The following is a 12,876-nucleotide window of genomic DNA, read 5'->3' on the forward strand; positions in this document are numbered from 1 at the left end:
AATCTTATAGACCGGGCAAAATTCAAAGTGACAAGGTCTTAAACAGTAATAGTAATGCTAGTTGAAAGCTTAAACATTGCAGAGCAAAATGTATGGCAATCATCAAAATTCTATATAAACCCAAATTAATTATTTAGCTAAAGTGTAGGCTACTTATCAAAATTCTGTAGTAATGAACATGTATGCATATGTTGTCATTCAAAACTAGAAAAGAAGGCCAATGTATAGCTAAGATCATTATAGTGATCAAATAATAAGAGTTGGTAAAAGAAATACACAACTAAGTAAAAACATGAACTTATTGTTTTCATTTAAGCAGAGTAAACCTACAAACTCAAAGAAACTAGTTTTACTTGAGTTCATCTGGCATATAGAATTTAACGCCACAGAGTAAGATTAGAATTTTAAAAGATCGCCTTGCATCAGGCATTAAAGTCTTCTATATAGAATCAAACAATGTACAACTCACCTCTAAAGGACACATAACTTGACAAGCAAGAAGACAAGTCTTCCGCATTAGAGGCTCCCAGATTCAGTTGAAGAATTCACAACCAAATGCACCAATAGATACGCTTCCAACTCGCAAGTTTATTGCCAACTGCAGGCCATAAGTACTGAACTCGCCGCAATTCGCTCACTCCTGCCATGAATGCCAATAGAAAACTTCCCAAGAAGTAACAATGTGGTTTATACAGAGCTGCAGCCAATTCCCATAAAACTAATGATGGGATGAATCAACATAGAGGACTAAGTGATTCAAACACGGAGCTATATAGACATTGTCGCAGCCCCAAAAGTGACATCACCATGAACTTCAGTCACCAGGAGCCGACACAGAACATATGGAATGCTACCAACAAGCAAGGTACTAATTACAGAACTGTCACAGGAACAACACCATATTGGAACCCACAATCACTACTCATGCTTCTAGATCCGAAGAAAATGCCAATTAGTAACTCCAAGACACAAATTAACCCCACCTTAACACTAATTAACAACTAACACCTCCTTGCTTAACACCCCAAACATACCAAACGCGAAACTACACCACCAATAACTAAGTTGAGTACTATATATAATAATTATGTTATAGAGAGAACATAACAACCAAATTTCAAATGGTAAATTCAATCATCTCCAGTTGGAAAAAGAGTAAGAACCTTCCTTGCACCAGATGCATTAGCAGATTCCATATCCTCTGCATATCCAGCCACACCTCCACCCATTCTATTGAACTGCTGCTGCTGATTCTGCGGCGGCGGCTGCTGCCTTGACATGAAAGCATGCTCAAAGTGCCCGTTCGGCGGCGACCCAAAATGCCCGGATGCCTGCCTATGGAACTGCTGCTGCAGCTGGACGTGCTGCATCGCTGCAGCACCGGCAGCTGCGGCAGCCATCTGGTGGTGGTGTTGCTGGTGGTGCATTGCCGGTACCGACACGAACGGCAGGAAATGCTCTGAATTAGGCCTCCCGCCCGCGGCCGCGGCAGCCGGGTGGAGGAAATGCGCCGGCACAGGGGAGCTGGCGAAGAGGTGATCAGTGGCGGCATCGGATCCACCGCCACCCGCTCCGCCGCCGCCGGGTCCGGCGGCGGAGAGTCCCTGCATGCGCTTGAGGTAGAGGCGGTACTTCTGGAGGTGGCTGGCGACGTTCTCGCGGGTTAAGCCGTCAACGCTCATGAGCTGCATTATGGTCTTCGGAACCGCGTTCTTGATTCCGAGGTGTGCGACGGCGTCCACGAAGCGCTTGTGGAGCTGTGGGGTCCAAACGAGGCGGGGCCTCTTGAGGGTTCTGGCTGGCTCCTCACCGGCGGCGCCGGAGCCAAGATCGCCGGAGTCGGCAAAGTCGCCGCCGGAGGAGGGTTGTTGCTGATGCGAGGGGGAAGGGTTTGAAGGTGGTTGCGGTTGCTGTGGTTGTTGGTGGTGGTGGAGGTGGTGGTTCGGGGTGGTTGGGGTGGCCGTGGCGGCGGCGGTTGGGGTGTGAGGACTGGGGATGTCAAAGGCGATGGCAAGATCGGGTGTGATTAGGGTTTGCGATAAGGGCATGAGTTCCTCCGGCGGAGGTAGTTCGTCTTCCCATCTGGCAAACCAGTTTGAATCTTCTTCCCTCATTTTCTTTTTCTTGGTTTGGTTTTTGAGTGTGTTTCCGTTATGGGGTTCACTGATTTTGAGGAAAGGCGAGATTTTTGGATGCGGATTATGAGTTTAGCTAATGGGTCTTTGTTGTTTAAGATTAGATTAAGGGAATTAGAAAGAACAAAAAAAAATGGGAATTTTATTTTTGTTTTTGTGTAATGAAGAAGAAAAAGGGAGTTGTGGTGGTGGTGAAGGTGGATACAGGGATTTGATTCTTTTTCTCTCTCTACAATTTGACACAGAAAGAGAGAGAAAGAATGGGGGAGATGGGAGACAGAAGTGGAGGGAGGGTAGTGGTGGTGTGAGTGACGTTCTTGGAGAGAGAGAGACAGAGAGAGAGAGAGAGAGAGAGAGAGAGAGAGAGAGAGGTTTTCGAGGTGGATCTTGTTTTTTTTTTCACATTCTTTTTTATCAGCTTTTTATTGTGTTTTATAGGTACTGTTGTTGCTGTGATGCTTTTTTCTAAGAATGAATTTTATGATGGTAGTTTTTTAATTTTTCATTTTAATTTTTTGTTTCCGGGATTTGGGGGGTCTTCATCAACTTGAGAGTGAGTGTTGCGAGATCTTCTACTTTTTTTGTTTTTCAGCAAGTTGTGGTGGCGCGTTTATCATACGCTCCTCCGTGCACTGCCGTGAGGTGATCACATCGACTTTGACGTAGAATAGATTTTTTGTTGTATATTGCTTATTACAGATTCTCCATTGAATGTTTTAAGTGTGTAAAAGGTCAAGTAACCCATCTCAATCTTTAGAATGATTTATGGAGGAAATCTCATGCCTTAAATTCAGTGGTAAAAAGTTAATGAGATATCATTTATTATATCATTTAATTTTAAAAAGAAAATGTTGATTTTCTAAAATATTTAATATTTTACTGTAATAATAGTCTTAGACTAATGTTGAAAAAAAAATATTATATATATATAAATTAGTTACTAAATTAATTATTATATATTATTAATTTATTTTTAATATATATTTATATGAATAATTAATTTAATAGTTAATCTTTTGTATATACTTAGAACAATTGAAAAAAAAATTGATAATAAGATGTTCGAAGCTATTAATTAAACGAAACAAAATATATGATGCCTAATTTATATGTCATGGTCAACTTATATGCCAGTCTATGAAAAGAAATGTTATAAATGCTATATTAATTAAAAAAAAAATAAATGTAAAAATAGGACAAATTGTCAAACAAAGAAATTAAGGAAATGTAAAAAAAAAAAAAGAAAGAGAAACTATTATATGTTTATTAGATGAGATATTTAAGTATTTGACTATTTAAATGTAATTTGATAATTTATCACCAAATTTTTTTAATGAAATCAGGAACTTATTTTAGTTATGCAAGATATTTTTGACCAATTATTTTAAATTAATTAAACAAGTTATAACAAATAGATTAGTCATTCATATTTCCCAATGTAAAAATTAATTTAATTTAGTTTTAAACATTTTTAATCATAAAGTTTCCAAATTACATTTTGTTATTCAATTTAACTTGTCAAAGATTGAATTGAACTATGAAATATAATCTTAAGAATTAAAGTAAGCATTTTGGAAAACTAAAAATTAAATGAAATCATATTCAAAGACAAAATTTAATATTTACTCGTTGTGTGAAGAAGAATTAATTATGCCAATGAGTTATAACTCAAATGACATAATCTCTCCATACTCAATTAAAAAATTACAGATTCGAATCTCCTGTCTTTGATAAAAAAAAATTAATTATTAATTATTTATTTAAAAGAAGAGGCATAATAAGGAAATGAGTGTGTGAGAGTGATTGGGCCGGCATGTACTGTAGCGCGTGAATTGCAAAGCCACATGAACGAGGTTGTGCAAAGTTTATTGTTTTGAGTACAATAAGGATGAAATTGTACGGGCCTGGGATAGAGTTGAGATCAGATCAGATCAGGAATGAATGAGGAGAGAGAGAGAGAGAGAGATGCAAAGATTCTTCACTTTGTGGGATTTCTTGTTTTGGTGTCTATATAGGGAATAATTTGAGCTGTTCATTGCCTCTGTTTGAGGTTGAGGATATCAACAGTTCCAAAGACAAATTTTGGATTTGACTCAATAATGTGAATTAGGTTATGTATAACATGTATGTTTCTAATTCTATGCACCAATAAACCTGATAATTAATTATTATTGTGATTATTATTATTAGTAGGATTAAGAATCACATGCAAGAGGGGGTCTAAGTTGAAAAAATTGCACAAGAAGGACCAATTGGCAATTAGTGTAACTAATAATTAATGACAAAAGTTTATTACCAAAGCAAAGAGGAAATAAATATTTTCTTCTTCTTTAGATTGATTATTATATATGATTGATTTAATTTGAATACAATAGCATTTATAAAATTTTTCGTTCTATTTATGTATTGTCACATCATAGATCTAATTTTTATTTGTTAGAATATATGCTAACTGTCTAATGACATTTAGATTATATTTATATATTTATATATAATATTCAGATACTTTGATTTAGTTCATGTTGATAATTGTGATAGGACAAAATATATTCATTTATGAACGTATTAAAAGAACTTATCAATGTAAAGTAAAAAAAAAAAGTATTTATAAACTTTGATGTGACCTCTTGGCATATTAAATAAAAATATTAGTTTAAGTATGAGATATCAACATGTGCGGTAAGCATTAATTTTACATAATCTAAATAATTGAGGGAAGAATAATCAGGAAAAATTAATAAACAAAAGGATGGATGAGAAAATGTGATGGGAAGTAATAATATTATTTTGGAACTGGAACACAAAAGCAGGAAATGCCCAGAAAGGAACTGAACTGTTGAAAGTGGGATACCTGTTGGACGCAGATATCGATTTTGTACCCTCAATCACACACTGCACTAAACAACACTAGAGTTCCAAACACTATAAAAAAGTTGATGAATATTATTTCATTAATCATTAGGTGTGTTATCAAATATTACGTTAATTTAATCGGTTAGAATTAATATAAGCATGGCTTGTATTTCCAAATTCTAAAAGTAATATTTTAAATCGGTTTTCAAGATTTTTTAGTAAAACATTTTAATTTTCAATAAATCTTAATTATTAAACTAATTTTTAACTTTTTTTTATTAAATAAATCAATTCTTATGTCAAATTTCAACAAAGGTTAGACAGATTAATTTTTGTTGTTATTTAAAAAAATATAAGTCTATAAAAATATTTAGAGTAAAGTATTGTTTTTGTCTCCAACGTTTGGAGTAAGTTCTATTTGTGTCCCTAACATTTAAATTGTTCTATTTGTATCCTTAACGTTTATAAAAGTGATTCAATGTTATCCTATTATCAATTATGCTAACAAATCAGATTATATTTTTCAATTATTCTCATTTGGATGTATTCATTCTCAATTAGGTCTCACTTGGATGTGTTCGATTTTAATATTATACCCACTATTTGTGTTTAGATTCAATTATATTCCTAGAAAAGTGAATTATGTAAATGTTGTAGAAATTAGTTTCAACATTTGATGAGCTATTTTTCGGAATAGATCATCGATTCTATCCTAGACATTTGTATTCTAACTTCAAGAAGAATTTTTTAAAACTCAAACTAAAGTGCTCATGATGTGTTGCAGGATAACATTGAATCACTTTTACAAACATTAGGATACAAATATGACGATTTAAACGTTAGAGATACAAATAGAATTTACTCCAAATGTTGGAGACAAAAACGATACTTTACTCAAATATTTAAAATTATTAAATTAATATTTTTATATAAACAAATAATATTATATAATAATCAAGATTTATTAAATATTGATTTAGGATATTATTTAAAATGTAACTTGAACTCTTATCTTAAATAAAGTTTTTATTACTAATTGTGAATATAATAGATAGAATAATGAATACTTAGAAAGACTTTAAGTAGAGGCAGAATTATTATCCCTAGAAAGGGCATGTTTCCTCGTGCAGCATTGGCAACAGTAGTGATGGACCAATTGAATCAAAGTAATATGATAAGAAGGGTATCCCCCCATGTGATACCCATGTTTGAACCCTTCAATATACCCAATATCATGACAGGTGTATCTCTTCTATTATTAATGTATTGTGCTTTTATGACATAAATACCCTTTGTCTAGTGCTAACTAAGTACTAGCCACTAGCCTTTTTCTCCTACCCTCCCCCCTTCTTTTCCCCTCACCATTCATGAAAAATCCCCTTTCATTTGGAATCAAAATATGTATAAACTCTAAAGTTAGACATTTATGGAGCACCCTGCCATCATGTTCATGTTGCCCTTTCCTCAATAGAAAAATTTGGACACTACAATGAATAATAGAAATGTGTTTTTAAGTACTCAAACATTGAGCCTAATTCTATTGGTGGAATTGTCACATTTGAGGCTTTGACTTTGAAGATCAAATCACGTCAAATAAATAAAAATATGGATATTTTCGCATGCACAGATCATTTATTTTTTAAAGAAGGAAATTTAGATCTATAAGATGGAAAATTCCATAGTATCCTTATAAAGGAAAAATATCAATACCCATTAGTAATTCATGATGCAAAATCATCATGTGAGGAAAACTAAAAAACTATGCCAATTGTCAATCAATAAGTAGTATTAGTAGTACTATTTAATAATAAAAAAACGTGGCTAAGATTATCTTTGATAAAGGTTCATGTGACTAGACTAGAGGGAGAGAAGGAGATAAGTGTATAGTGTATAGTTTATTAGTTTTAGTTAAGAACGTGGTCCGTCCATGTACTTTCAAGTTTTAACCACGATGCGACAAACAGTATCAACAAATAGTTACGAAACAAACACAACTGTCTATGGATAGGGAACGCTCGAGCTTTTCACTACTATTACTTTTATCGGAGTCCGGAATCTTTTTTTGTTTTTTCTAATTAAAAAATAAAAAAATTTGTTAAAAAATGTCTTCAAGATATTATAAATGAACTGAAATAAAAAGTTTTGATTCGAGTTAAATCCTAAAGTGGTTTCTAAGATTCACAAAATGTATCGATTTAGTCTCTGACTTTTCAATTGCACTAATTAAGTTCTCCAGATTGGAAAAAATGCATCAACGTGGTCTCCCTCATATTTTTCGGTCATATTCCTTGCCGGCAGTAATGACGTGGCGAATGAGTGCCACGCTGGAGGATGGGAAACATCGTCGTATTGGATTTTGGCGCTAAACCTATTAATAGACGACACCGTTTCAAGTAAGTATTTACAAAACGTTCAAACCCCCTCCCCCAATATTCAAAGATCACTTCGTCTTTTTCATCTTCTGCGAACTGAAAGCACCAAACCCTGGCATTCGAGAGCGCTGGCGTGGTTTTTCGGAGTGAAACAATTTGGAGTTCAGAGGAACCTGGTCATCGTTGGCTGAAGATCGGTGAAGGAAGGAGCAAAGATTCTGCGTGAAATCCCCTGTGACAGAGGTAGGCATGCAGTATATTAGATAGTGTTGTTCTGTTTTACATAGTGGTAAGGTATCCATCATTATGGATTTTACTTGAAAAATTGGTGTAAATTGATGGGAAACCATGGATGCTATGTTAGTAGCTAGGGTTTTTGCATTGGGTGGTGCGGGTAGGGATTATTGGAATGCTCCGTTTTCAAACAAAAAATATGGGCATTTCTATAATGGCATAGTGACTGAAGTAGTTGTTAGTTAATAATTTTGGAATATGATCTGTTGTTGTTTGCTGATTCCATATTTTAGTAAAAATGTATTTTTTTCCAATACAAATGGAGAAGTTGCTGGATATAATATTCCATCATGGTGGAACGTTTAAGAAGAATGTTGATGGAAAGTTGGTTTACTCACCTGACAATAGAGCTTGCTTAGGAGATTTAGATGAGGATACACTTGATGTCTTCTTCGTTAGGAACTATTTCAAGGAGTTGGGATATGACAAGGTAGTTGAGTGCTGGTCGCTGGTTCCGGAGAGGAGCTTGAAGGTTGGATTGAGAACTCTGACCACTGATGATGAATTAAGGAAGATGTGCTTCCATGCACAGAGGAATGATGGAGTAGTCGATGTTTATTTCGAACATGGAGTTTCGACACCTGAACTGATAGAGGGGAAAGAAGCTGTTCAGTGTCTGGATTATATTCCAGAAAAGGAGCTTGGTGGTGACTTAAACAAGAAGAACACCTTTGAGGATACCTTAAATGAAATGCCACATGACAAATGTGATCCTGACCCAGTTCCTCTTACTCCAATCTCCATTCTAAACAGTCCAACTGCAATCCCAGTTCCTGCTAACACCCCCACCACAAGACCTATCCATGATGACACCAAGTCCATGGCTGATCATGAGAATCCCAAACTCCATCATATACCCAACTCAAAATCCAATACAAAGTCCAATACAACCCCAACTGTCAAGCAGAATAAAAAATCCAAGCAGAACCAGAAGCTCAAGAAAACTCAACCAAAGCCCAAGCCCAAGTTTACTTCAAAAATCAAGCCCAAATTTAACCCGCCTAAAAGAATCACAAGATCTCAGGGAAGGGGACATTGGAGTGCTAACAAAGGGAAGCAAATTTTTCATGTGGATTTAACTGCAACCAGATCAAGCAGTGATGAAGGGAGTTCAGAGGATGACTCTTATGTCCCTGTGCAGGAGGCCAGCTCTAGTAGTGATGATGAGTTGGTTACATAACCAATTAGGAAAGAGGTCAAGAAGGTTCAGAAGGCCTCAGCCATGGCCAAAGAAAAGGAAAAGATATATAAAGACACTATTATACAAGATGATAATGCAATTGTGGCAGACTTATCTGATGTAGAGGTGGACCTTGGTTTTTTAGGAAGTCCAGGAGACGGATTGATGTATGATGCTCTTGACCCAGGTGCAGAATCTGATGGTGCCAACTCGTGGCACTCGGAGGATATGAAGACTCCTCCTAATTCTGAAGATGAATTGGAATCTGATGGAGAATCGGATGAATTTCCAATCTTCCAGGAGGGCCATAAATTTGGTGAGTTGCAACTGCAAGTGGGAATGAAGTTTAATACTAAACAAGACTTCAGGGATGCTGTGCGAGAGTTTACCATTCAGGAGGGTAGGAGGATTAAGTTTTGTAAAGAATGACAATGTGAGGTGTAGGGCAGTGTGCTAGGTGGAAGAGTGCTCATGGGTTGTTTACGCCTCAAGGGATCATGAGGACTCTTGCTGGCAAATCAAGATTTTTTATGACGATCATACATGTCCGAAAGAGAATTTTACTAGAGCTGCAAACAGAGCTTGGTTGGCAAGTAAGTTGGTCAAAAATGTTAGAAAGTACCCAAACTTCAAGCAATGTGAGGCTGCAACATACTTTAGGTCAAAGTGTGATCTCATATTGCATAGGAATTCATTAGCCCGAACCTTGGCTGATGCAAGAAGTGTTGTCTATGGGGATGAAAAGGCACAGTATGCCTTGTTAAGAGATTATGCTGAAACGCTGCTAAAGACCAATCCAGGATCCACTATAAAGATTGGGGTTACTCCACTACCTGACAGCCAAGTTATGTTTGATAAAATGTACATCTGCTTGAGTGGTTGCAAGAAAGCTGGGTGTCGACCTTTAATTGGCCTCGATGGTCAATTTTTAAAAACACAGATTGGTGGACATATATTATCATCTGTCGCACAAGATGCAAATCACCACATTTATGTGGTTGCTTGGGCTATAGTCAACATTGAAAACAAAGAGAATTGAAAATGGTTTTTGGAGTTACTCCACGATGATTTAGGAGACTATAAGGCTAACGGGTGGTGTTTCATTTCTGATATGCAAAAGGTTAGACAGTTTATATTGTAAGCAAAATGTATATCTGTTTATTGTATAAACTATTTGGTTCTATGTCTTATTTGGTATGGATAATTGCAACTTGCTGATTTCACTTGTTATGTACGTTATGTAGGTTGTTTGGTTATTTAGGTAGTCTGAATATTTAGGTACTTTGGTTATTTAAGTAGTTTGATTATTTAGGGTGATTGGTTATTATTATTTAGGATGATTGGTTATTGATATTTGGTTATTTTGGTTGTTTGGTGTCTACTATATCTTTCCATCAATTGCAAGGGTTGATTTTGGCTGTAGAGGAGGTCATTCCACAGGTCTACCATCGTTTCTGTGTATGGCACCTGTGGCGAAATTTCAACAAACAGTGGAAGGATCTTGAGCTGTGGAGACTCCTTTGGGATGCTGCAAGGTCAAACACCTTCCAAGATTTTATTGGCAACATGGACAAGATCAAAAGAGTCAGTGAGGAAGCATGGACATACCTTAACAAGTGGCCTAGGCATTCATGGACGAAGTCTCAATTTAGCCATAGGACAAAGCTGGATAATATATGCAACAACGCATGTGAGGTCTTCAACGCAAGGATCAAAGAGGCTATGAGCAAGCCAATCATCACACTGCTTGAAGAGGTAAGGATGTTCGTTATGAGGTCCATTGCAAAGAACAAGATAAAGTTGAACAACTACGTTGAAAAACTTCCTCTAGTTATTCAGAGCCGGTTAGAAAAGGTAAGGAAATAGTCAAAGAACTGGGTTCCTATATGAAATGGAGATGAAGCCTATGAAAAGTTTGAGGTCCATGGACAACCAACAAACATGGTGGTCGATCTAGGCAAAAGACTTTACACCTGCCAGTTCTGGATGTTAACAGGTAATTTTTGTTACATTTACATTATTATATTTTTTTCATTACATTATCATTATATTCATTTTAGGTTGTTTTTACTTGAATTATTAACTGCCATGGTCTGGACTTGAACTGCCTTTTGTTTGGTGTGCTGTAGGCATTCCCTGTGTTCATGCCTGTGCTGCTCTTGCACGGGTGAACAAGAGACTAGAAGATTTCTGTCACCCCTTGGTCACAATGGATTCATATAGGAAGACCTATGAACATTACATTAATCCTTTCCCAGGCCAATCCATGTGAGAAAAATCAGCATATAATAAGCCCCAGGCTCCAAACATCAAACGGAAACCAGGAAAACTCACAACCAAAAGAAGAAAGGACGCTGATGAGGGTACTAGTGTAAACAAGAAAGCTAAGCAGAATGTTACCCTAAAGGGACAACTCAAGCCATTCACATGCACATATTGTGGTGTAAAGGGCCACACCAATAGGGGATGCAAACAGAAGAGAGCTGATGAGCTTGCTGCTGCTCTTGCCGTTGCAGCAGCTACTGTGGCAGCTTCCAAGGCCAAAGTTACTCCTACTGGGAGTACACCTGCAGCTGAAGCAAGCAACACTGTCACTCTGGGACCACCAGCAGCTGACATTCCACCACCAGCCTCTGCACCGCAAGCTGAAGAAGTTGAATTATCCCAACCAAGCTATGGTGGAACACAAGATGAGGTATAAAATGTCCCAACACATTTGTTGTTTACTTCCTAGATTTAACTCTCCTTTTCACACTAACTCATACAAATTATCACACTTTACGCAGGCACCACCGCCAACAACAACAAGGCCACCTAAATTACCAACCAAACGGAAGACCTCACCACAACCAGTAACTATTTCTGTCGATCTCATGCAAGGAACAAGTTCAGCCACATCTTCAAGGATGGCAAGGTTCATGAAGTTTGTTCCAACACCACAGTTTAAGGCACCAAGGAAGAAAAACCCTTGATTTTGGATGTTCTAGCAGCCGATTTCAGAATATATATGGGATTTAGGCATTGGTTGATTTTTTTGGCTTTTTGTTATTTCTCAAAAGGAATGGCTCTTGACTAGACTGTATGGTTTATTTTGATTTTCTGGTAATAAATACTTTAGCAGAGTTTAAACTCAAAAGTAGCTGCTTCAGTTTGTTTATCCTTATGTGGTCAAATGATACTGTGTTACATTGACAATGTCTTGTTTATAATCTACAACTACTATTATCAATTTACCTCTTCTGTTCATTCAGTTTGGATTCTATTTTTGTAAAATCTATCTACAAATAACACACCAATAACACTACTCTGTGAACATCAAATTTAACAGTTACCATCAAAGTATCACATCAGTATCGACATCCAAGAAGGTATTGGGTTCCGTCCAGACCATCGGAGCACAGGACGTTTCCCACACCCACACCGGTTTGGTACTCGCGTGCCTCTGCTCTGACTTAGCCTCGCATAGAACTTCCCTCTCCTTCATCTGCACGTCCAACCATCATCCAACCAGCAAAGCAATGGGTACAAGAATGAGCAGGGAAGAAGAAGAAGAAGATGATGATAATGAAGACGAAGAAGTGCTGCGCTACTTCTGAGTTAGGGTTTAAAAAGGGATCAGGGACCAAATTTGGACATAAACTTTCATTGGCCACATCAACTAACCGTTAGACATTCCAGCGTGGCACTCATTCGCCACATCACTACCGCCGGCAAGGAATATGACCGGAAAATATGAGGGGGACCACGTTGATACATTTTTTCCAATCTGGAGGACTTAATTAATACAATTGGAAAGTTCAGAAACTAAATCGGTGCATTTTGTGAATCTCAGATACCACTTTGGATTCTTTGGGGTTTAACTCGTTTTGATTCTTTTAAAATATTATCAGTATGCTCAGAGTCTATTTAGATGGACATTTTTTAATTTTAAATATTATAATGAACTTCTGTTTCAGAATATTGTTTGTATAAATAATTATGTCAATTATATTTCTGAAGAAGGTGCTTTTGGGAATTAAAATTTATTATTTTTAATAATCAA

General features: G+C 36.6%; 1 protein-coding gene across 1 annotated transcript; it reads right to left on the bottom strand.

Annotated features, from left to right (window-relative positions):
• Positions 1-205: 205 nt before the first annotated feature.
• On the bottom strand, positions 206-2,579 carry LOC112783085 (transcription factor MYBC1). Its single transcript, XM_025825850.3, has one exon. The coding sequence runs from the start codon at positions 2,112-2,114 to the stop codon at positions 1,131-1,133; it is 984 nt and encodes a 327-aa protein (XP_025681635.1). The 5' UTR covers positions 2,115-2,579; the 3' UTR covers positions 206-1,130.
• Positions 2,580-12,876: the final 10,297 nt, after the last annotated feature.

The sequence above is a fragment of the Arachis hypogaea genome, chromosome 20 (genome assembly GCF_003086295.3).
Source record: "Arachis hypogaea cultivar Tifrunner chromosome 20, arahy.Tifrunner.gnm2.J5K5, whole genome shotgun sequence".
Lineage (NCBI taxonomy): Eukaryota > Viridiplantae > Streptophyta > Magnoliopsida > Fabales > Fabaceae > Arachis > Arachis hypogaea.